At 44.6% G+C, this 25,994-nt stretch overlaps 1 protein-coding gene across 1 annotated transcript in view; it reads right to left on the bottom strand.

Annotated features, from left to right (window-relative positions):
* Positions 1-25,994, bottom strand: part of TMC5 (transmembrane channel like 5) — a 37,821-nt gene continuing 11,827 nt past the window's right edge. Inside the window, exons 5-18 of the mRNA XM_022552264.2 lie at positions 24,647-24,734; positions 23,952-24,200; positions 21,629-21,780; positions 19,803-19,947; positions 18,759-18,914; positions 16,096-16,247; positions 11,786-11,864; positions 10,916-11,013; positions 9,203-9,298; positions 5,405-5,480; positions 5,094-5,227; positions 2,403-2,576; positions 1,912-1,990; positions 1-631 (exon numbers count right to left, since the gene is read on the bottom strand). Of these exons, the coding sequence (XP_022407972.2) occupies positions 494-631; positions 1,912-1,990; positions 2,403-2,576; positions 5,094-5,227; positions 5,405-5,480; positions 9,203-9,298; positions 10,916-11,013; positions 11,786-11,864; positions 16,096-16,247; positions 18,759-18,914; positions 19,803-19,947; positions 21,629-21,780; positions 23,952-24,200; positions 24,647-24,734 (1,816 nt within the window). The 3' untranslated portion in view covers positions 1-493. The remainder of the gene's footprint in view (positions 632-1,911; positions 1,991-2,402; positions 2,577-5,093; positions 5,228-5,404; positions 5,481-9,202; positions 9,299-10,915; positions 11,014-11,785; positions 11,865-16,095; positions 16,248-18,758; positions 18,915-19,802; positions 19,948-21,628; positions 21,781-23,951; positions 24,201-24,646; positions 24,735-25,994) is intronic.

Genomic DNA, 25,994 nt, shown 5'->3' on the forward strand with positions numbered 1-25,994 from the left:
TGGGGTGAGATTTCAAGCCATTTTTCATCTCAGTGGGATATATTTCTGTTTGGTTGGGTTATGGAAAAGATGCAGGCAAGCCCCAAGAGGGTAGAGCCCTACTGTGGTACCATGATAACCCCAGAACCTAGAATGGGGCCAGGCATAGAACATGGTGAATGCATATTATTTATTTATTTTTGTGTGTGTGTGGTACGGGGGCCTCTCACTGTTGTGGCCTCTCCCACTGCGGAGCACAGGCTCCGGACGTGCAGGCTCAGCGGCCATGGCTCACGGGCCCAGCCACTCTGCGGCATGTGGGATCTTCCCGGACCGGGGCACGAACCCATGTCCCCTGCATCAGCAGGCGGACTCTCAACCACCGCGCCACCAGGGAAGCCTGCGTATTATTTTTTTTTAATAAAAAATACAGAAATGTTAAAACACAGAAAGTGAAGTGCCCTGATGTGATTCTAGTTTCCTGATGCACTTTTCCCAGGAGGGCAAATCTGTGTCACAGGGATCCCAAGGCGGCTTCCAGCCTCACCTCCACGTCTCTCCTTTCCGGCGTAAACAAGGTGGGGCTTGCTCTCTTCTCCATATCCTGCAGCTTGATCAACTTTTCTATCAGGAACATTTTGTCTTTGCCCTCCTGCCAAGAAGGAAAACAAAAACAAAAACATGGAGGATGAATGATGGTGTGGGGTTGGGAAGTAAATGATGGAAAGGTTGATTTTTAGGCAGGTAGGGTCCTGGACATTGGCTTCGCCACCAGGGAAGCCCAGTTTCTTTAATTTTAAAATAGAGGTTAGAGAAATAAATGTGCTCGGGACTTCCGTGGTGGCGCAGTGGTTAAGAATCTGCCTGCCAATGCAGGGACACGGGTTCAAGCCCTGGTCCGGGAAGATTCCACATGCCGCGGAGCCACTAAGCCCGTGCGCCACAACTACTGAAGCCTGCGCGCCTACAGCCCTTGCTCCCCAGCAAGAGAAGCCACCACAATGAGAAGCCCGTGCGCAATGAAGAGTAGCCCCCGCTCGCCGCAATTAGAGAAAAACCCACTCACAGCAATGAAGACCCAACGCAGCCAAAAATAAATAAATTAAAACTTGCTAAAAAACAAGAAAAAAGAAATAAATGTGCTAAACACCACCACAGGGTTACAAATCAGATATATCCAGGATGTGGGAACGACTACAAGACAGAAGACCTGGTTTCTCCAACAATAAATGGCAAGAGAAGCAGGAAGTGTGAACAGCTATAGATTGAAAGAAACGTAAACGGCACATCAACCAAATGCAACATGTGACACTTTTTCAGATTCTGACTTGAGTAATCCTGCTGTAAAAAGGCAATGCGGGCTTCCCTTGGTGGCGCAGTGGTTGAGAGTCCGCCTGCCGATGCAGGGGACACGGGTTCGTGCCCCAGTCCGGGAAGATCCCACATGCTGCGGAGCGGCTGGGCCGGTGAGCCATGGCCACTGAGCCTGCGCGTCCGGAACCTGTGCTCCGCAATGGGAGAGGCCACAGCGGTGAGAGGCCCGCGTACCGCAAAAAAAAAAAGACACTTAATGGGACAGTTGGGGAAATTTGACCATTGACTGACTATAAGATGATAGTAAGGAATTATTAAATTTTCTTTTACGTGTGATGATTGGTACCGTGGTTATGTTTTTTAAAAGGGTGTATCAGGCATATAGAAGAGTCTACAGATAAAATGATATAAAGGCTAGGACTTTGCTTGAAAATAATCGAGATTTACAGCAAAGAGATAGTGTAGAGGACATAAGAGTATGCAAAGGTTAATGGTTGTCAGGGCTAGGTGGTGGGAAGGTTCATTGTACTATTCTCTATTTTGGACAGTGTTTGAAAATTTCCATTACCAAATGTTAAAAAGGAGGGGAGAATAACAAAGGGATCCAATGGGACTCACGTTAATGATCTGTTCATGGAGCAGTCTGATCATAATCTTCCTTCCCTCTGTGATCTGCCAGTAAAGGTAAGTGATGATTCTGGAAGAGAAGAAAAGAAAGAATGGCAGGGCTTCCCTGGTGGCGCAGTGGTTGGGAGTCTGCCTGCCGATGCGGGGGACACGGGTTCGTGCCCCGGTCAAGGGGGATCCCGCATGCCGCGGAGTGGCTGGGCCCGTGAGCCATGGCCACCGGAGCCTGTGCTCCGCAACGGGAGAGGCCACAACAGTGAGAGGCCCGCGTACCGCAAAAAAAAAAACAAAAAAACAGACCCCCCCCAAAATGATAAGAAGATATTAAATAACTTGTAGAAAAACTCAAGGGCAGAGTCGGGATGACCCAGAACACTGAGCCCCACTGTAGTCTTTGCCTTCCCACCAAACAGCCCTCGGCTGCCCACATGACGTGTAGATGAGGTATTTCCCCCCCTAGTTTTCCAAGGGCCCCCAATTACAATACAATGAGGGTGAGGATGAAGAAGAAGTGCACGCTGCCGACGAGGTTCTGGTAGATCCAAACAACCCACAGGTAGCTGCGACTTTGACTCAGGGTGTCAATCCACCTGTAGATGGACTCAATGAAGAAGGGCAGACCTCGAAACGGGCCACAGTCAGCTGAAGGTTTCAATCTGATAAAAAAGGGGACAGAGAAGCATCTCTAGTGCCAGACTCAGGTATAGTTTATTCTAGAATAGCCCAGTCATTTCTGGGCTCTGAACATGGAACCAGCAATTCTTACCTGCTCCACCCACATCCCCCTGCAAAGGAAACCCTGTCGCTCCTAGCCCCAGCTAGTGTGTTTTGTTTTCATGACCTGCACTCCAAGGACCAGCTCTTGGACAGGGGTATCACCTGATCCAACCGTAACCAATCCAAAGACCAGGCAGAGGCCTCAGTGGTATCCTGGCACAAAGAAATGAACTGGGACGATCAGACTCTCTTCCTTAGGAACTTGAACTAAGAAATACAAAGATGGGAGGCTGTAATCTAGGGAAGCTGGAGTTGTGGTAATAATGGCCACATGAAGTCAGTTGTTGTGAACAAGCAGAAACTAGAAGGCAACAAGGAACTGGTCAGGAAGAGAGAAAAGAGAGTAAACACGGCGAGAGAGTCAAGGACATCACACAACAGAGGAGCCTGCCCTGAAGCCGCTGAGACCCTCATGGTTCCAGTTCCACGAGTATCCTAAAAATCAACTCCCTTGTTGTGTGTTCAGTTGCTCATTCATTCTACAAAGGTTTACTGCCCTTGTACTGAGGCAGGAGATAGATGGGCTCCAGGTTAGACATTTACAAGCCAGTTTCCTTTCTATACTTCCAGATAGAAATAACAACAGGAACAGGGTGAATAGCTGGACTTTGTCTCCAGTGGACACTTTAACAGTAATGGCAGGGGCAGAGAGGAGCTGAGTCCTGCCCAGATAAAGAGAACACATATTTCTGATTCTTGAGGTCACGGAGACCTCCCTGACTACATATGCACAGAAAGACTCCTTGGGGTTAAAAAGGAGGGGACTCCACCCCATAATAGGTGATGCCAAGCCTCCCACAGGCCTCTGCGCTGGAATCCATCTTGGCTAAAAGTTGTGCAAGAACTGCTCTATATAAATGACCTAACCGCCTCTTTACTGCATTCCTCCTCATTAGGGAGGACACCCACACCCTTTTCTCTCCAGGTGTGTATCTCTGCCTTGCTTCTGTCTTAAATTTAAAAAACTGTTTCCCTGTGTGCTCTCCCACTTGCTGTGCTGTGTCTCTAATAATAAACTTTGTACCTGTTTTTACAGTTTTTGCCTCCTTGAAATATTCTTGCTTTCAAACGGGGCAAGAGCCAGGGGAACTTTGCTTCTAGCCTCTAGCCCTCGCTGGTCTAGCAGCTAGGATTCCTGGTTTTCAGCCAGGCTACCCAGGTTCAAGTCCTGGGCAGGGAACTAAGATCCTGCTTCAAGCCAACGCTCACTGCCGTCTCCTCGAGATCAGTACCAGGCTCTGTGCTAGACACTAAGCCCTGGAGAGTCCACAGTAAACAAGACAGACATGATACCTGCCCTCCCAGGTTCTAGTGGGAAAGATGGTCAAGCAATGAGCATGCAATTAAACAAAGATTCAGAGGCATTTCTGACACGAACTAGGGAACGAACAAAGGAAACCACCCTGAGAGAGAGAGAGAGGAGGGGGTTGCTGACAGAAGACGAGGATGGTGGTGAAAGTCAGGTCTTCAAGAGGACTTTTGAGATGAGGGTGGAAGGAAGGCCACCAAGCAAAGGGACTGGGGAGAGCAATTCAAAGATGTAGCCCCATCCCATGTGAGGAGAGGCTCCCAGGGTCCCAGGAACAGACTGAGAGCCTTGAGGCTGGAGTAGGATGGAGCCATGGGGGTGAGGTTGGAGAGGTAAGAGGGAGCCTGACCAGACAGGGCCTTTCAGTTCATTAGAGGAAGTTCTGTTCTGCATGTGGAGAGCTGCCTTCTCCCCAGCTGGGAAGCTGCAGAACTTGAAGGAAGTAAGGAAGCTGTGCCATCAAGACTGGGCACCTGGCGGGTGGTGACCCAACTTGGATATATTGCCTCCCTTGGTTGTAGCATCTGTTGGTTACCAAGGCAACTTGGGTTAAACACTGAATGAAGCATGTCTTTTTATTCTGACCTGTGACATCTGGGGCCTTACTGATCCTGCAGAGACTGCCTTTCCCAGGGCTAGCCTACAAAGCATGCCTTTCATATGCAAACCTGAGCCCCCATCCCACCTCCACCTCCTCTCTCAAGTGCTTACACTCTGGGCCCTGTTCCTCTGCCCCCATCACCCCAGGGTCACATACCAGCTAACTCCAGAGGGTCCCTATACCCCAGAGCCTGCTGAGATTATTCAAACTCACCCCTCCTAAGCACGCTAACCCTGCCTTTCCCTTTCCTCCCCACCGAAACCACAATAAAGACTTTTGACCACGTTGACTGCTCTCTCCCTCTGCCTCTGATGGACCCTTGTGCCTCCCCATGTGACCCACCCACGGTGTGATGTGCCCCCTCCCTTTGGGGTCTGTGACTATAACAAATTATTTTTTCAGTGGCAGTCGTCTCCTGATCTGCTGGCCTCACCATACCTGAAGAATGGTAAAACACGCACCCACCCCAAGGCTGCCATCTCCTACCTCCAGATGGTGATGGCCAGGGTGCACAGGACCCCGGTGAAGGACGGGAAAAACAGCAAAAAGATGAAGACAGTCATCATCTGTGAGGCCCGCCAGGCTTTGCTCAGGGGCTGGAAATTCATCATGAGGCTGATCTGAAGAGAGAGAAGCCGTCACCTCCCTTCTGTAGCCGGAGAAGCAGGCCAGAGGGACCCCAGCTAGACACCAGCTCCCTGACACCTTTCCCAGCAGCCCCCACACCCAATTCCAGCCACCACAGGGTCACATGGGGCTGAGAAAAGCCGAATGGTTCCACCTTCAGACTGACTCACATTTTTGACGTAAAACATGATGAAAAGAGTCATCATTTGGATAAGGGGCAGCAGAGGGCAGAAGAAGGTTCCAATCCTATGAGAGAAAGGGGATGAGTGTCAGAGATCAGGGGAGACACAGGGAATCTGTGCGGAGGGCAGGGAAAGAGGGTGTTATGGGCTGAGTTCTGTCCCTCCGAAACTCATATGTTGAAGTCCTAACCCAGTACCTCAGAATGCTACTGTATTTGGAGATAAGGCCTTTAAGGAGATAATTAAGGTAAAATGAGGCCACTAACCTCATGTGGGCCCTAACAGACTCATACAGAGGGAAGAAGACCAGGTGAGGACACAGGGAGAAGGCACCATCTACAGGCCAAGGACAGAGGCCTCAGACGAAACCAACCCTGCCAACACCTTGATCTTGGATTTCGAGCCTCCAGAATTGTGAGAAAATAAATGTGTGTGGTTTAAGCCACCCGGTCTGTGGCACTTTGTTGTAGCCACCCTAGAAAACTCATACAGAGGGAGCCTGATTCCAGCCCAGCAAAGTAGGCAAGTCCCACCATGCACAGTATCCACAGCTCTGGAAAAGAGACTTTGCAGAGAATGCTACCCACACAGCCATCAATTAAACCACCAGAGGCCTTCAGCCAGCCCTAATCCAGGTGTCCCACATGTGGGACGTGAATTCCTCCTCCCCCTTTGGCGTTCAAGAAGGCCTGAGGTCCTGCAGGGACAGGCATTAAACGGCATCGAGTTACTCAGCTCTCCCCAGTGCTTCTGAGGCCGAAAGAAAAAAAAAATCTCAGTTTGGTGCTCGAATGTCCTTAAGTCCTAACACTTGCCAACCTCCATTTCTTTAAAAAAAGAAGCAGCCTTTAGACTGAGAGCCTTGACAGACAGCAGCATCTAGCTAGAATTTTTTTTTTTTTTTTTTTTTTTTTTTTAGCGGTACGCGGGCCTCTCACTGTCGTGGCCTCTCCCGCTGCGAAGCACAGGCTCCGGACGCACAGGCTCAGAAGCCAGGGCCCAGCTGCTCCGCGGCATGTGGGATCTTCCCGGACCGGGGCACGAACCCGTGTCCCCTGCATCGGCAGGTGGACTCTCAACCACTGCGCCACCAGGGAAGCCCTAGCTAGAATTTAATGACTTTTTGTGATGGGATTGATTTTATTTTTCAAATTACTTGCAATTTCTGTCAAATGATATGATTTTCCATTGATGATGATAAGGACTCATTAAAAATATATTTAAATTTTTAAAAGGCAAACAATTTAAAAGATAATATTAAGTCAAAAACAGTACAGGTGATAGATAGATATGCCCAAAAAATAGGCAGGCTGGTGTACAAAAGACTAAAGTTTGGGAAACATTTTCCTCACCTCATTTTCTACCATCACCCCTAACATACACTCAATTTCTCTCACTCTATTATCTTCTTTTAAAGCTCATCATCAAAGGCAATATTCTCCTAAAACCCACAGAGATTAAATCTATAATTGCCATGGAGAAAGGAAAAGATATGTGTGTTTCCGATTGTGCTTATTTATGATTTATTAACAAAAACCTTAAAGGCCCAGAATAACGAGCATCTCATTGTAAGCTTTCCCGCCTCGAAGTTAACACTTCCCTTGGGAATCTGTCAAATGGTCAATAGTATGAGGGCTCAGCCTCTAGGATTCAAAAACCTGGATACTGAATCAGATGACTTACCCGCATTACTTATTAAACAACAAAAAATTTGAGTGCTCATAAGTACCATACAATCCAGCGATTCCACTTCTGTGTATATATCAAAAAGGATTGAAAACAGGGTCTCAAAGATATATTTGTACACCCATATTCATAGTAGAATTATTCACAATAGCTAAAAAGCATAAGTAACCCTGGTGTCCACTGGCAGATGAATGGATTAACAAAATGTGGTACATACACGCAATGGAGTATTATTCAACCTTACAAAGGAAGGAAATTCTAACTAACACATGCTGTATGGATGAATCTGGAGGACATTATGCTAAGTGAAATAAACGAGTCACAGAAAGATACATTCTATGTGAGTCCGCTTATATGAAGTATCTGGACTAGTCAAACTCAAAGAAACAGAAAGTAGAGTGCTGGTTGCCAGGGGCTGGAGGGGAGAGGGAATGGGGAGTTGTTGTTTAATGGGTACAGAGTTTCAATTTTGCAAGGTGAAAAAGTTCTGGAGATTGGTTACACAGTAATGTGAATGTATGTAACACTACTGAACTGTACACCTACCAGTGGTTAAGACGGTAAATTTTATGTTATGTGTTTTTTACAACAATTTTTTAAAAAGAGCCCTTAAGGATAACAACAGCCATGTAATATCCCTACTTATAAACATTTCTGAATCAGTTACTCGCTAAGCACTTAATGCATACATTTTCTCATTTAATCCTTACCAAAACCCCGTGAAGTAGGTACGAGCATCGCCCCCATTGACAGATTAGAAAACCAAGGTTTAGAGAGAGTTTATGTTATTTGCCCAACGGCATCCTGTTCATTGAGATAATGTGAGTAAAAGGCCTTTGTAAACTGCCCAGTTGCCAGTGGGTGACCTGGCAGTGTGCAAATGCATCACCTAAACTACACAAAGAAAAAGTCCTCACCACCTCCAAAAATAAATTCATTGACATTAGTGAGGTATTTGCAGATAGCCAAATCACCCGGGGCAACTTTAAAGAGCTGGAAAATAAAGCACTTTACAGTTGTATGGCACGTTGGAGATTGCAAAGCAGTTTTCTTGTATCATCTGATTTAATCCTCAACACAATTCAAAGGTAGCTATTATTATGTGCATTTGACAGATGAGGAGACTGAGGCTCAGAGAAGCTCAGTGACCTCAGTGAGTAGAAGAGCCAGCCCCAGAATCCAAGTTTGTTCAACTCCAAATCCCCTACTTTCAGATTAGCAACCCCCCAAAAGATGGAACCTGGCAACGTAATATGTCATGCAGAATTCTGGCATTAGCTACATCATGTTAAAATAAATAAATAAAAATAGTCATTGGCTATTGCTTTGAGTTTCTAGGTGAACTTGTCAAAAATTTGATGCAACTAGCTGGCTATCCTCAAAACACACATGCATGCTCACACACACATGCGCACACACACATGCACATGCACGCATGCACAATTGCCAAAATTGAGGTGGCAAACCCCAAAGGCTCCAGAGGTCCCACCAGGGCCCCACCACCAGGGAGTGAAGCAGATCAAGTGTAAGGCAACTTTCTCTGCCTTTATTTTCCCAGTTCTGTTGAGATATCAATACAAAGTAAAGTTTTCTACCATAAAAAAACTGACAGCATAAGGGCAACAAGAAATGGCAAATCAATACTGGGGAGACAATAGTTCAAGGTGGGTCTGCAGCAAACTGGAACCACTCACCCCAGCTCAAGGCCCAGCCAATTGTTACCATAATGGGAGATGATCTAGATCTTTCCTTTTTTGGCGAGAAGTCAAAAATTTTAAATTTTATGTGAAATCCCCTGATTCTTAAATACTGGTGGTTAATTCAAATTTTTAGAAAAAGCACTGCATCGGACAAGAAAAACACACTTGCAGGCTGGATACGGCCCAGGGCCCTCCAGGTTAGGAATCCCTGCTCTATGTTGATTCTTGGCTGAAGTCCTCATAAAGGAAAAGAACAGTCTGGGACATGAATTCATGGTTCTCAGACTGGCTGGATTTGGTATCACCTATGCAGCTTTGAAATTCTGGGCATTGCCACCAAAACGCCTAGTCCACAGTCGGGCTGGAACCACTGGGCAAGCCAAAGATTGTCAAAACTTACCACACCAGAGTTTGTGAGTAGATCAGTTCTAGGACATTCCTGGCAATGTCAAACTCCTGTAGGCCAAGACTTGTGATAAGCCGCATCCCAATGATTCTGTGAAAATGTAATGAGTTTAGTACCCAAACCATCAACTCCCTCTTTCAAAAGATTCCTCACAATTGAAAAAGGAGGACAGATCCTCACCAGTTTGGAATAAAGTCATAAGTTCCCTTGCAAATTTCTGAAAATTCCAAGTATGAGCATGTTTTTGAAGAAATAATTGAGGGAAAATGGAATTAACACAATGCATTCGAATGGAGGTACTGCTAAAGTGGTTCAAAAAAATTTCTAGAGGGGCTTCCCTGGTGGTGCAGTGGTTGAGAGTCCGCCAGCCGATGCAGGGGACACGGGTTCGTGCCCCGGTCCGGGAAGATCCCACATGCTGCGGAGCGGCTGGGCCCGTGAGCCATGGCCGCTGAGCCAGCACGTCTGGAGCCTGTGCTCCGCAATGGGAGGGGCCACAATAGCGAGAGGCCCGCGTACCGCAAAAAAAAAAAAAAAAAAATTCTAGAGAACATTATTTAAATTATCCCAACTACTATTTAAACAGATAATTAATTATGAATTTAAATAGGCATTATTTAAATAAGATAATTATTTAAATTATCCCAACTATTATCTCGTTTATACCACCTTTTGCTTGTTAAACCTTTTTTTTCAGGGACCAAACTCAGCACTCTCAAGCCAAATAAACAAAATTTTTCAGCTTTCAGTTACTGCTATTGAGTTAATGGTGTTTCCCTGTTTTCTAAGTCCACAAGGAGGAACCTACGTCCCCATTTATTCTGAAGAAACTTGAGACCACTTTGATTTTTTTTCTTACGGAGGAATTGCCAGTAAAAAACTGTTGTAAAAAATAAACAAAACAACAAAAAAAAACTTCTCACCTTTATGTCCAGACCCTGGACAGAGGCTGAACTAAAAGTGAATTTGGGCAAACTGAGTGACGAAATTTGGCTTTCAACCTACCCCCTGAGGAAGGAATCAGTATTGTGCCATGCCATCTTATCACTAGGGCAACTTGCAAAAATAAGTAAATGTCTATTAGGAATGAGATGCTCATAATATTATTATAAAATAAATGAATAAATAAGAGGACCACACATGGGCCAGTGATGACATTGCCCTAATCCTGCACACCTGGAGTCTAAAATAAAAATTCGTGCATTAATTAAATTCAATGAAAGCAATGAGATAAATCTATAGGTACAGGCATGGAAAGATGACAAGGCCTACTGACAGAATTAGTAAGAGCAAACTCCATGGCGATTTTGCAGTGTGACCCCATTTTTGTCTTTGAAAATTATATAGTATACACACACACAAAGCAGTGCATAGACAAATCTGGAGGAATATACATAGACTAGAATATTAAAATGGTCTATTGTGGATAAGATTTCAAATGACTCTCTGTTTCTGTGTTTAATTTCTAGAACTTTCTCAGGAGATTGCATAGGGCCAATTGAACTAAATGAACTTTGACAACAGGACTGTCAGGTCAAGATGAAATTTCAGTTAATTCAGAAGAAAACAATATTTCAAAGGACAATAGGCAGACTTAGAACAACATACACTTAGAGTACAGAAGGGACCCACACTTCATGCTCAGCCAGGACTATGGCTCTGGTTACAACGTCAGATATAATTACTCGGAGACAAACAAATATTTACCTCCTCAGGAACTCCCCCAGGAAGGAATCAGTTAAAGAGAACACAAAATCCATGAGAAGGAGCCGGTAGATTTCTTGGCCAATGAGGGTTTCCCAACACTGGAAGGCAAACAAGATTTGGGATGTGGGAGGAGGCTGTTGTCTCCACTTAGTTCCCATCTGTTCCTGGCCCCCTGTGCTCATAAGAATGTGGCTGGTGGCTTAGTTTGACCGAGTTTTTGTGTGCCCAGAAAAGCAGACCCACTCTCAACAGAAATGCACCTTTAGGGTGAATTTGTTTTCAAGAATGTTTATTCTCTTCCTGTGTTCCTTCTTCCCCCATTAAGGCTTGCCCTCCTCAGGTACCCAAACTTTCCCTTCTCACTAGCTCTCCCCTTTAACACTTTTCTTCTTTGTTCTATGCCCTCTGGATCCCGTTTCTTAACCAAGGAGAGCAGGAGGTGTCAATGGCTAATAATGCCTCCACTCCTTTTGCTTATTAACCTTATGAAAAATCAATTAATATCTTCTTGATTAAGAAAGTGGCCTAGAGGTTTAGCAGACTAGCACAAACGGGAAGGTTGAATTAATCAGCTTATGAAACTGGTGGTTAGCTACCTCTGTAGGAAGTCAGTGCTATGAGCTGATGGATTGAGAGCTTTTAGATTTGGCTGAATGAGGAAAGTTTCAGGTGTACAGCCCAAGGATGGATGGAAGGATGGATGGAAGAATTGATGGATGATTAGATGAATAGATGGATAAGTAGATGGACAGATGGATGGAAAAATAACATGATATCTGCTCTAATACCATAAGCAGAAGCTCTTGAGAAACTCACTTCCTCCCTGGCGGTCAAAGGCAAGCTTAAGGCAAAACAGCATGGAAATCTCACCTCTTCACCAGCCAGGGCCACAGTGTTGATCCAATAGTAACAAAGAATTCCAACGATTGATAATTTCAGAAGGATGTTTCTAAAAAACAGAAGTGAAAACAACTACCATTACCCTCCACAGCAGTCATCAGTGCTGTTTGCCAATATTTCCTTTGGGGTATACAGTAGGATGGAAATTCCTGCCCCCCTGTGGTTGAGTGGGGCTATATGGCTAGATCTGGCAAATGAGTTGTGAGCAGAAATGATGTATGTCATTTTGTGTCACTTCTAGACTAGAGCATTTAAATGCCAGTGAGGCTCTTCAAGACTCACTGTCTTCCCTCTGGAATGACAATCAGAAGTATTTGAGATGGTTGCTGCAATCTCAGCCTGGACCCCTGAGTGACTAACATGAGCAGAAATCCCCTGCCAATCCACAATGGGCATGTAGCATGGACAAGAAATAAACATTTGTATTCTAGACCACTGAAAGCTCGAGGTGGGGGATATTTGTTACCACAGTTTCACCCCATTTATTCTGACTGATACACCTTATACAAACTACATGATTTCATTTCTCACTGCAATAGTAGTACATATACATACTATTCATCGGGTGCTACCATGGACAGTAAACATGCTAAGCACTTTATCAAATCATCCCTCTTAACCTTTACAACTCTATCATCAGGTAGATGGTATCTTATGCCTATCTTACCGATGAGGAAACTGAAAGGCAGAGAGATGAAATAACTTGTATGAGATCACACTGTTTAGGGGGATGGCAAAGGTTCAAACCGAGGACCATCTGATTTAACAGCCTGAGGTCTTAAACCCAGTCACTTTGCCTAAATCAATATCTTCTGGTTTTAAGAAGTCTTCAGCCTTGGTGTGTCAAGAATCATGCACCACTAGAGCAGTGATTCTCAAAGTGTGGTCCCCAGACCAGCAGTAGCATCTGTAAACTTGTTAGAAAGGCACACTTTCTGGCCCCAACCCGGATCTGCTGAATCAGAAACTCTGGGGTTGGGGCCCAGCAATCCCTCCAGGTAATTCTGGTGCATGCTAAAAGTAGAGAACCATTGCGCTAGACAACATTGTGAAGAAAGGGACAGGATCTGTCTTTTCAACTCCAGATCCCAAACCTCTTACCCAGTGCTTAGCCTAGAGTAGACCCTCAATAGCTACTGGATTAACACCTTAGTATACAGTGAAACTGTGATTTATAATAAGAAATATGTGTTTGGTCTTCTTTCCCTTTTCTGGCACTGAGCTCCTAAAGCCGTTGGAATTTTCTAAATGAGGAGAGCTATCAAGGTGCCGTTTGTTATATTAATGAAGTGACTGTTGGGAAGCCCCGAGGTCTATTAAGTTTAGGGGCTGGTTGCCATGACAACCAATCTTGTGATTAGAAGGTCTGAACTCAGCTTGCCTATCTCAGACTCCAGGGAGGGGAGAGGGGCTGGAGATTGAGTTCAACAACCAGTGGCCAATCGTTTAATCAATCATGTCTATGTAATGAAGTCTCCATAAAAAACCAAAAGGAGGGGGTTCAGAGAGCTTCTGGATTGGTGACAGGACAATATTTGGAGAGAGTGGAAATCTCTGAGAGGACAAGGAATCTCCGCACCCCTTCCCCAAACCTTGCCCTACATATCTCTTCTACCTGGCTGTCCCTGAGTTATATTTTTTTATAATAAAGCAGTAATCTAGTAAGTAAAGTGTTTCTCTGAATTATGTGGGCCGCTCTAGCAAACTAATCAAACCTGAGGAGAAGTTCGTTGGAACTCCCATCTCTAGCTAGTCGGTCAGAAGCCCGGGTGACAACATGGATTTGCGACTGGCATCTGAAGTAGGGGTGGGGGCAGTCTTGTGGGACTGAGCCCTTACCTTGTGGGATCTGACGCTATCTCCAGGTAGATAGTGTCAGAGTTGAATTAAATTATAGGACACCAACTGATAGTGGAGAATGGCTTAGTGATGTGGGAAAACCCCACACATCAGAATGGGTGTCACAACTTTATATACATTTACTGCAGTATAACTCCAGGTTAAACTGGAAAACACACTCTTCTAAGCCAAGAGAAGCTTATCATAGGTCAGAATGATTGTCTATTTCTGAGCTTTCTCATTTTCTCTGCGTGTAGAGAAGATCTTAAATATTTTATGAAGCAATACATAGGGCTAATATATATTAAAAGAGAATGAATCGCTGTTGGGATCAGAAAAATGCAAATTAGATAAAGGGATTAGATCAGAATGACACACTGAGCATACATGCCTACCACCTCTCTATCCAAATTCCATTGAAACGATAGAAAAGTTAAAAGCTAAAAGACCCATAAAGCAGAGGAAAACAAGTCACCAAGGACAGACCAGAAATACAGAGGAATTTATGGAAAATAGAAAGCAGAAATAAAAATATGAAAAGATTAAAGAAAGATTAAAATATCAAAAGGGGTTGGAGAAAACCCCAGTTTAAAACAAATTTGGCAGAGGACTTCCTCAGAGCTTGTGGTAGTTCTGAGGATGCCCGGAGCTTAGAGACAGCAGATACGAAGCGTCTGGAAAGGGCAGCTGGGTGATTATTTGACCATGCCAGATGTCAGAAAACCTCAAAGCAACACCTGCAGACCTCAGAAGAGGTAGTTAGAATACAGAGTCTTTGGCCCATTCAAACCCACATTCAAGTAGAAAGGCAAAATAAAAGACATGTGGGAACGTGGAAGTACCTTCTAAGTACTTAGTCAGTACTAAGTACTTAGTACTGACTTAGTACTTCTAAGTACTTAGTCAGTACTAAGTACTGACCATCCTGATATCTACTCTAAAATGATGTCTTATCGTCTGTTATAAAACGAGGAAGTTGTAAGTAGGATACATTTAACAAACACTGGTGAGCAAAGAAGCCAGTCAAACTTAATGTGTATGTCCAAAAAAATTGTTTTATGCCCCTGAATTGTACATTTAAAATGGTTTCTTTAACCACACACACAAAATCCCAATTGTTCCTAACCGTTGAAAGGAGGCACCCAGACATGTAGGGTGGGTAGAACTGAAGGCTTTCTCAGATTTTTTTCTTCAGGAGAATAATACATATATAGATTAACTCTAAACATTAATCTTAGAAATCAGCGAACTTTTTCTGTGAAAGGCCAGACAGTAAATATTTTTGACCTTGCAGGCCATGCAGTCTGTGTCCCAACTCTGCAGTTGTAGCAGGAAAGCAGCCATAGATAATATGTCACCACTGGACATGGCTGCACTCCAATAAGACTTTATTTATGAAAATGGGAGGCAGGCTGGGCCTGCAGGCTGTAGTTTGCTAACTGCTGATCTAAAACATATATGTGTATATATGCGTATGCATGTGTTAAAATATGCTTGTTACAAATTTAAGGGTAACAGAAATGTTTAAGATCTGTATGAAGAAACTATAAACATAGACATAAGCATAGATAAGCTATTCCAGGAGCAAGGAATGGCCAGTGCAAAGGTCCTGAGGTGGGTAGGCAGTTTGGCATGTTTGTGAACAATCAGAAGGTGAGTAAGGCTGGGGGCACTGAGGAAGAAGGGGGGGAAGCAGAAAATGAAGTTGGAGAGCTGGCCAGGAGCCAGATCTCAGAGGCCACGGTAAGGTAACGGCTCTGGAATTGATCAGTAAAGAAAGTCAATCTGCATGTACAGCCTTATCATTATAAACACCACCGTAACCAGGAACTGGTCAGGGCACTAGCCAGGAGGAAGCAATAAGGACACAGTTTGGGTAGTTTTATACTCTGTTTATCTAAACTGTGGGGTCACCTCTAGCACATACAGTGCCTTTGTGGGAATCACAAAAAGCCACCCCTTCCCAGCCAATGAATTGCCAAAAAGCAACCCCTCCACTTCCATTTGGGTGGCTGAACTACAAAAATGCACCTGTTCCTCCCGGATGATTCAGTGGGTGGGTACTCAGCCTCACAGTTTGACTCATGGGAACACTGGATGATATCAGTCCCCACACAACGCCTTAGCCAAGAACATTTGTGCAGTGCACAACCTGCCCATCTGTACATCTCATAACTGAGAACTATGTTAATCCTCAGGCTGGGAGCAATTGGGAAAGATAAGCTATTACTCTGAGCAAAAGGCAGATGTACTCAATAACTGTATTTCCTCAGGGCCCTTTGGACTTCATGGCTGTTAACCCATACCATAAAAACACACTTTATTCTTGAAATTCTTTCTGGAAAACAGAACTTTGATACTTGAGTGTAACCCTTTCTAGCTTCCATCCATTTCCCTCCATAAAAATGGAAGCTGGTGTGGGGAGTGATAGCCACACTTACCGGATCAGGAGGCTGTAGACTTCATGCCTTGGCATCTCATAGCGCTCCACCAGCCTGAACATGGAGTAGAAGCGAGGCATGACCAGGTTGATGCAGGACACAACAAAAGGCAGTAACAGTACCGTCCCGGGGTTCCTGTGGTTCGCCAGGAACTACAGGGGATGGAGGGAAAGAATCAAGATGCCAACTGTACCCTGGACCCCTCTCTGCCTGACTCAGAAGACCCTCCCACTCCCATAGTCACGATGGGAAAACCGCAGAAGTAGATCCTCTGAGGTTAGCTATTATGGTACCATTTATCCAGCACTTACCCTGGGCCGAGAATTACCCACATGACGTTTTAATTCCCACTACAGCCCAGCAGGTGGGTGTTAATAGACTTAACTGATGGACAACCTGAGGCTCAGAGAGGTGAAGATACTTGCCCAGGGTCACCCAGCTAGGAAGTGGCAGATTCGAACCCTGGTCTATCAGACTCAGGGACCTGAGCTCCAACAGCCATTCTGTGACTTTACTTTCCTTACCAAGAGGTTTGGAAGAATGAGAATGTGCTCCTGGCCTTTGGAGCGAAAGCTTGAGTCACTGAAGCTACCACACAAGGGAATTTCTCCTCCCCTCTCCTGCATGCCCTTGTTCATTTCACCAGGCTTCGCCTGTCCTCAGGTGCTGAATTAGGGGCAAGGGGAGCCTCTGCTAGCAACCTGCTGCACATTTGTATGAGGGTCAGAGGGGCGCCCCTGCCTTCAGGTGTTTGGCTGGAGGGAAGCCTGGGCTGCCCCTCTGCCAGACGCCCTTGGGGTAAGGGACTCCAGTGGATTTATTTGATGTCTGACAATTTCCCATTCCCCACCCCCAGGCCTGACTCTGCCTCTATCTACCTCTGGATGGTTTTGAAAGCACCACACGTAATTCTGGCAGTATCTTTGGAGCCAGAGTAACCTAGGGTCAAATGCTGCCCCCCTCCCCATGCTTATAAGCTGCAAGGTTTTGAACCAGATGCATAGCTTCTCTGAGCCTCTGTCCCAGTCTGCATGATAGGGAGATTATCACGTAACCCACAGAGACACTGTAAGAATTAAGTGAGACCAAATAAGGGAACGTCTAGCCGCAGGGCTGCTAAACGACACAGCTGGGGGCACCATTCACGAGAAGCTGTAGCTGCCAGTGAATGCGACCCCTGGAGCTATGCAGAGGGTTGATCCTGCCTGGCACAGGCAGATGTTCAAACAATGGGAATGATTCCACTTCTACCTCCTCTCCTCCTTAGATGCCCTCCTTCACTTCAGGTGAGTGTGAAGAAGACCTTCCAGGTCAAGGAGAAACTCAGAAGTCTCCTTTATACCTACAACTGCCCTGTCACAGCTTCCACCCTAGGTAGGCCGTGCCAGACCCCACAGGACTGTGATTCAATTTTGTCTCTTTCAGAGCAATCCTTAATATGGTTAATGACAAAGCCTTAGGTTTATATAATCTCACACCCATTTTCTTGCTGGTTCCTTCGGTTTTTCATCCATTGGGTTAAGCACCTACTATGTACCAGGTATTGGGCCAGGTGCCTGGCTATTCTTTTGAAGAGACAGATGCATAAACAAACATTTTCAATGCTGCATGTGACCAGCGCACAGGGAAAGACTGCAGAGTCAGGCACACCTAACTCAATCTAGTAAAGGTAGTGATGTTGAGAAAAGACTTCCTGGAGGAAGTGTCATTCACACTGAAGAAAAGGCAGATGAAGGGAAGTGCGGGAGGGCAGTGCAGGATGAATGTTTCCCATCCAGAGATGAGGAAAAACATGGTGTGTTCAGGGAACTATGGACACACCGTTTAGTGTTGCTGGTGTGAGATATGGGTGGCTGTGGGGTGTTGAGGCTAGAGATGTGGGCAGGGGTCACATCACAAAAGATCTATCAATCATGCCATGGAGGATAGATTTTATATTTAGAGTAATGGGAAGCCATTAAAGAAAGTGACACAATCAGACCAACCTGCACCACAATTCTAGGGGTTGGCAAAATGGGCTAAAATTAGCCCCATTTCCCAGAAGACTGAAATCTACAGAAAAACAGTACTTTGTCCACCCAGCCAATTAGTCTCAGAGTTCATAACATTAAAAAAAAAAAAAAAAAAGAAAAAGCTAACATTCCTTCAATCACCCACGGTACCAGGCACTAAGTAGACTCTCCACGTAACTCTTCTCTAGTTCTGACCACACGCCTACAAAGTAGGTATTCCCAGTTTACAGGTAAGGAATCCGGGGCTTAGAAAGAGTAAATCACTTGCCAGATTCCATTGGTTCACAATACTTATTGAGTGTCTACTCGGTGCCAGGGGCTATGAGAGACATTAGGGATATAATAATAAAGGAGGAAACCAGAACCTGATCCCAGGCCTGCGGCCAAAGTTCCCATCTCTCCACTAGCCCAGCTTCCCACTCTGAGGTGTGCACACACGTCACCTGGGGATGTTCTTATGATGCATATCATGGGTCAAGGGAGGGACCCAGGATTTCTGCATTTTTTAGCAAACTTCCCGCTGGTGCCGACGCTGCTGGCCACGACCCCAGTTTGAGTGGTGGGCTCTCCCCTCCCCTCTCTCTCCTGCATCCCGTCCCTTCACCTGCTTCTCTGTGCTCTGGACCCTGGAGTTCCTGCCTATCTGGTTACCTCTGAGTTGTTCTCAGCCAGGTAATAAACGGCTACACAGCAGGCAATGGTCACTCCAGTAGAGACAACCCAGGCTGCCAGGTGGGCAGAGAAGCGAATCAACTGCTGATTGAGTGTTAACTTGACATTCTCCTGACGGATTTCTGACAGGTTCTCCTGTAAACACAAGGAAGTCAAGTTCACCCGCAGACCCCCTCCACTGTCAGCAAAGATTCCCCCCCAGGTCTTGCTGCCCCTAGTGACACAAACCCACCCCAGATCCACAGGAAAGAGGGGGAAAGTGCACAATGAACTTGGATTAGGAGACCTGTGGGAATATCTCTAATGGGCAAGACCCCCATCACTTCATTAAATACATTTTCCATCTCAGAGAAACAGAGATTGGGACCATGATCTTGGGAAAATACACTGAGGCCACAGAACCTCCTTGAAGAATAAGGCTGTGTGTCTACACCAAGGAACCCTCTTGTCAAAGCCCCTTCGTTTATAAATTCTGCTTGCTCTTTTTTTTAAATATTTTTTTCTATGGACCGGGGTTTGTCAACCTTAGCGCTATTGCCATTCAGAGTTTGATAATTCTGTGACAGGGAGCCTGTCCTGTGCACAGCTGAATGTTGAGCAACATCCCTGGCCTCTACTCACGAGGTGCCAGGAGTACACACTCCCTGGCTGCAACAACCAAAAAAGCCTCCAGACATTGCCATGTGTCCCCAGGGCAAAACCACCCCGAGTTGAAAACCACTGGATAAAACTTTAAACCCGGAACTGTGAGGTCGAGAAGTATTTACATTTAGACCTTTGTTATAAATTGTTAAACTCCCCTCCCGCAAGCTTATATCAATAACAAAGACACCACGTTGTGTGAAAATGTCCATTTCCCTACACCGTCACCAGCCCTGGGCATTTAAAATAGTTTTAGGGGTTTTTTGCCAATATCATGGAGAATAAAAAATAATTCATTAGTACTTTAAGAAAAGTTACAGACATATTGAAGGAGGAAAGATGACTGGCCATGGGAAGGGGTGTAAAGCTAGCTTGCCTTACCCTTATCTCAGTGCTTAGATTCTTCTGTTTCAGCTTCACAGCGCTTTTATGAGTGACAGTGAAATCCCAGCAAAAGATGAGTTTAGCAATCCCTCTGGAGTAAATGTGTGGGTTAATGAAGTTGTTCCGGAAATACCTGGCCATGCTAGGGAAGGCAGGAACCAAAATACCCAGAGGTTATTAGGATAGGCATTGGGGGTGCAGGGAGTATAGCAAAGAAGAGTCCCATCATTAATGGTGAAAGGCAACATGGAAGAGTTAGCCCCAAGTTCTTCTGGAACAGGGCAACAGCAAACAGAGTAGTCAGGAGTGCTGGCTTTGGGATCTGACTTTGTAATCCTAGATTGCCAACTGGGGGATTTTGTCATTTTAACTGTTCTGACCCTCAGCTTCCACCTCCATATAATGGGGAGAATAATAGTTCACACCTCACAGAGTTATTATGGGGGTTGTATTAGCTTCTGCTATAACAAATTGCCCCAAACTTACTGGCTTAAAACAGCACTTATTTATTCTTACTGGAGGTCAGAAATCAGAAAATGGGTCTAAAATCAAGGTATTGGCAGAGTTGTATTCCTTCTGGAGACTTTAAGGGAGAATATGTTTCCCTGCCTTTTTCCAGCATCTAGAGGCTGCCTACATTCCCTGGCTTGTGGCGCCTTCATCTTCAAAGCCAGAAGAGTAGCATATTCCACTTTCTCTCTGACTTTGATCCTCCTTCCTCCCACTTTCAAGGACTTTGGGGTTACATTAGCCCATTTTAAGATCCTTAATTTCATCAATCAAAATCCCTTTTGCCAGGTAAGGTAACATATTCACAGGTTCTGGGGATTAGGACATGGGCATCTTTGAAAGGGGGAGCATTACTCAGCCCACCACAAGTAAATGTAGCCCTTAGGGCAGTACGCACACGATAAAGGCAGCTGTTATTATCATGGAGATGTCAGTAGGATTCAGTGAAATCCGGCCCAGGAAGCACTTAGCACTAAGCCTGGCATGTAAAAAATGCTGAGTAAAATGGACACTACCTTTCCAAAATTTGCCACCACTGAGTACTAACAGCTTAAGAAACAGAAACATTTCCTAGTTTGATAGGACAAAAACAATCTTGTTTTATTTTGGATTATCGTGCTGGCAGTGAGGTTGTTATGGGATGAATTGTATCCTCTAAAGATTAATATGTTGACGTACTAACCCCTAGTACCTGAGAAATTGACTGTATTTGGAGATAGGGTCTTTACAGAGGTAATTAAGTTAAAGTGAGATCATTCAGGTGAGCCCTAATCCAGTATGGCTAGTGCCCTTATAAGAAGGGCATATTAGGACTCAGATACGCACCAAGGGCGGATCACATGAGGACACAGTGAGAAGGCGGCTGTCTGCAAGCCAAGGAGAGAGGCCCAGGAGAAACCAACCCTGCTGACACCTTGAACTTGGACTTCTAGCCTCCAGAATTTGAGAAGAAAAATTTTTGTTGCTTAAGCCCCCCGGTCTGTGGTACTTTGTTTCAAAGACCTAGTAAACAATAGGTTTAACAGATTGAACATCTGTACCTCCTCTTTGACAATTGTCAATTGACAACGGTCAGTCAAAACTACTTGAGTCATTGCATCCTTATTTTCAGACTGACCAATTTCTTTAAAAGCACATGAAAACTTCTCTTCCTCTATCCAAACTTATACTTTATGTTCTAGGACAAGGAATGATAAGACAGCAATAGAAAGTTGAAATTTCAGAGAAACTGTTTCTCCAGTAACTTTTGAGTCTCTTGAATTTTGCCTAAATTTAAAAACAGCTTAGAATCAGAAAATGCAGACATTCTATACCTGAAGAGCAAACTGAAAAAGCAGACAACCAAGCATGCTCCGACTGTGAAGATGTAGGCCAACTGCATGTTGTAGGAGGTCCCACTACCCCCATTCTGGATTTCAGTATTGGTGTAAAAGCCGTAGTACATCACTGTGTCCCTAAAATAACCCTGAAAGGGACAATAAACCACAGGTCAGGTGGATCTCTTGAGAAAACAATGAATGACTATGGTCTGCACAGTTGACCTCTTCCATATGCAAGAAGCCTGCACTGGTCAGTGTAGACATTTTGTTTGCCAGGAAAGAGGCACCCAAGGCCACTGAGAACCTAGACGTCTTATCACTAGGCTCTCAGAGGTGGAAAGGAATCTCAAACCAACATAACTTTACAATGGAGGGACCCAGCGATCACCACCCAGACCCAGTGACCAAGCCAAGCATGATGAAAAGCAGACCAGCCAGCCATTATGTGCCTCTGTCCTCTAACAAGTATTATGGTCAAACAGGTTTAAAACGAAACAAATCAAGCCTTTAGGTCTAAATTTCAATTTACAGGAAATAAGGAGTCTGTATAAATTAGAGGAACAAATTAGAGAGACCCGGAGGAAACAATCTGACAATTGCAGAAGGTAGAACGTTGGAATCTGCATGACAACTGGCCTGGTTTCTGCAATAAGCCCATGTCAAGAAAAAAGGAAGAAAGGACTGAGGATATCATTCTAGATTAATAAAGACTTCAGAGAAAAACAACTGAACGCAAAGAGAGTGTGGTCTTTGCTTGGATCCTGGCCTGAACAAAAAGCTATGAAAGACATTTGGGGGACAACTGGGAAAATATGAATATGGTCTGGATTTTAGATGATATTAACTTTTAATATTGCTAGGTGTGATAATGTATATGCCTGCAGGAAAATGTCCTTATTGTCCAGAGATGCATGTTGAAGAAATTCAGCTGATGTCTGTGATTTACTGTAAAATACTTCAAAAAACAAATTTGGGAAAATGGTAGCAATTTAAAATCTACGTAGTGGGTCTTTGGGTATTTATTTTACTACTCTTTATTTTCCTGTATGTTTGAAATTTTTCATAATAAAATATTTCATATATACAAATATACACAATAATGAGAAAAAAGTGAAGGATAAATTGACACAATAATTCCATTTGAATGTGTCTATCCCAAGGAAAAAAAAGTTTAACAGAAAAAGAAAAAAGAAAGACGAATGGAGGAACCTTACTGTGAATGCTCTACTACAAGAGTTGGCAAACTCTTTCTGTAAAGAGCTAGATAGTAAATATCTTGGGCTTGGCCAGCCCATAACTGCTCACCTCTGCTATTGTAGCAGGAAAGCAGCACAGACACGGAAACAAATGGTTGTGGCTGTGTTCCAAAAGAACTTAACCGAAAAGACACCGAAATTTGAATTTCATATAAATTTTATGTTTCACAAAATGTTATCTTTCTTTTCATTTTTTTCCAACCATTTAAAAACATGGAAACCAATCTTATTTTGCAGGCTATACAGATTTGGTTCTTGGGCTGTAGTTTGTCTAGCCACAGAATCTCAGTGGCAGAAATCGCTTCTAGAAGGTAAACTCACAAGGCAGGGGCTATGTGCTTCAGTAGGCAGCTGGGTAGATATACCGTGGTTGTTAATAAAAAGAATAATACGGATGTATATCCATGCTCAAGATTCATAGTAACGCAAAAAAAAAAAAGTTGCAAAGCAAGCTTTGTAGTATCTCATCTTCTTTTATTTAAAAAAAAAGTTTAACTGTCTATCTACCTATGCATCTATGTATCTATGACTGTATAGAAAGAAAAATGGTGGACAGAGGTACACTCCAAACTGGAGAGTTAGACAAAAGAAGGAGGATAAAATAGACTTTCTCTTAGTTTGCTCTCTTCTATACTAGGAATTTTTTTTTAAGGAGGACTGTATTTTGTAGAAAGAAAAAAAAGAAAGAAAAGGTAGATCTGTGAACATCAATATGAGATGTCCACCACATATTAGGTGGAAGAAAGCAAGTCGTAGGCAGTCTATAGGAATAATTCATCTTTTGTTAAAAAAAAGATGCATATGTCCATGCACAATGTGTCCATTTGTGTGCAGAGAAGAGGATTCTGGACAACAAAAACTGTTAACATGTTCACCTCAGGAGACAGAAATTCTACTAGGCTGTGTATATGTTACTTTGAGGGAAAAAAAGAAATCACTTTAAACACCCTCTTTCCCCATCAGTTGACTCCCAGGCAAAATGAGAGGCCTGGAAGGGTGACGGGCAGACCTGTCCCTGCGTCTCCAAGGTGTGAACTCTGGGCAGGGGATGGTGCACTTACAGCCCCGGTTAAAAATTCCAGTCCAGTGAATTGGAGGTGGTTCTTCTCGGCCATGGTTAACTGAGGGATTATGATGAAGCTGAAGGTCACAATGAACAAGAAAATGTTGAATTTCAAAAGCCACCTCAGAAAGTTGAAATAGGAGAGGACGCTGGTGCCGAACTTGCCTCCGATGACCTTGAGCGTCTTCTGCCACAGGCTGATGGAATTGAACAGTTCCGACAGACTGTTCTTGGATCTCCGGTATGCCTGCGGGTAGACACAACATGCGCGGCTGGACCGTCCCTCAACAAATATCTACTGAGCAGGCTCCATAATAGCGACAATGGCCACTGTTTCTAGAGCAGTATGATGTGCCAGGCGCCACGCTCAACGCATTTGCAAACGGTATCTCATTTAATCCGCAGGACCACCCCCTAAGGTGAGTGCTATTATTTATTACCTTCCCAGGTTTGCTATTGAAGGTGACACTCACAGTGGCTAAGTTGCCCAGATAACTCAGCAACCTCTTAGGCCTTCCTATGCCTGCCTGTTTTCCCCACACCTAGGCTGACCCAGTTTCTACGTCTTTCAAGGAAACAACCGTGAACTTTGGCTCCTCCTCCCTGTGGGTCCCTTCTCATCCTTACTCTCCCACCTCCCTGGTTTCACCCTACTCTGTGCCCATTTACTGACCGCGGTAAAGACCGATTTACCAATGAAATGGAATTCAGACACTGAGCACAGCCGTTGAACTCCAGGATACGACGGGGCTGCTTACTTTTCTCTTTGTCAACCATTTTCCTGTGGGGAAGAGTAGAAGAAAGTGAGAGACACCAACGTTGTTTTGCATTCATTCCCCAAATATTTCCTGAGTGCCTGAGATGTGCCAGGCATGGTCCCAGGGGGTGAGGTAGAGACGGATTTCCCTGGCTCATGGAGCAGACATCCTAGTTGGAAGAGAAAGAAAATAAACAATAAATACAAAAATAGAGTGGGTAAATGATATAGGATAATAGAAAGTGAGTTGTACTATGGGAAAGAAAATCGAAAAACAGAGTAAGGAGGTGGGAAATGCTGGGGTGAAGACCGTGGTACAATTTGAATAGTACAAAGTGTTTGCGCCAAGTCTTGAAGGAGAAGAGAGGTTAGTCTATGGATAAGGGAGTGTCTGAATATAGGGAACAGCCAGTGCAAAGCCCCAAGGAGTCCAGGACAGCTGGAATGGAATGAGTGGGGGAAGGGGGAAGGGTGTGAGTGATAACCGTAGGTAGGTGGGTGAGGTCCTATAAGTCAGTGGTTCTCAACCTAGGAGATTTTGCCCCCAAGGGACATTTGGGTAAGTCTGGAGACTTTTGGGGTTGTCAAATTGGGGGTAGGGAGGGGGCACTGACATCTAGTGGGTAGAGACCAGGGATGCTGCTATACACCCTACAGTGAACAGGACAGCCTCCCACAGCAGAGAATGATCCAGACCCAAATGTCAGGTTGAAAATCCTGCTGTAAAGTCTTTCGGGCCATACAAGGCCCGCGCTCTGTGACGGAGGAGGCCATGCAGAGTTTGAAACGGAAGAGTGTTTTCAAAAGATCCAGCCTCAGTTTTCTCTTTAATTCTCCATGAACTCATGGCATCTCCTTTGCTCTGCCCCCTTCCTGGCTCTCTTTTGTCCACCCCAGAGGTCCATCACCACATCACCATCTTCCAAGGCTCAGCTCACAGATGCCCCCTGCTTTTCCCAAGGGAACTATCTCTCTCCTTCTAACCCTTCCCCTGCAAACTCCTTCCACCTTGATTTGGCCTGATTTTCTTTCTGTCATTTATAAGTTACTTGTTGACCAATCTATCTCACCTGCCAGACTCGGAACCTCAGAACAATTGCGTCATTGAATTATTTATTAGCAATTGCATCCACTCTACTAGTTTCTGCCAACTGCTACAAATGGCAAAAAGAAAAAGGCTGAGGAATGGTAAATGTAAGAAGGGCTGAAGGCTTAAAGAGCCCTCGCTCTTGTTTTTGAATTCCTGGTCTTGGAAAGCTTCTGAGGTTTTGTTTGTTTGGGTTT

Source organism: Delphinapterus leucas, chromosome 15, assembly GCF_059928025.1.
Source record: "Delphinapterus leucas isolate spDelLeu-1000000601 "Yukka" chromosome 15, BTC_Dleu_Yukka2, whole genome shotgun sequence".
Classification (NCBI taxonomy): Eukaryota; Metazoa; Chordata; class Mammalia; order Artiodactyla; family Monodontidae; genus Delphinapterus; species Delphinapterus leucas.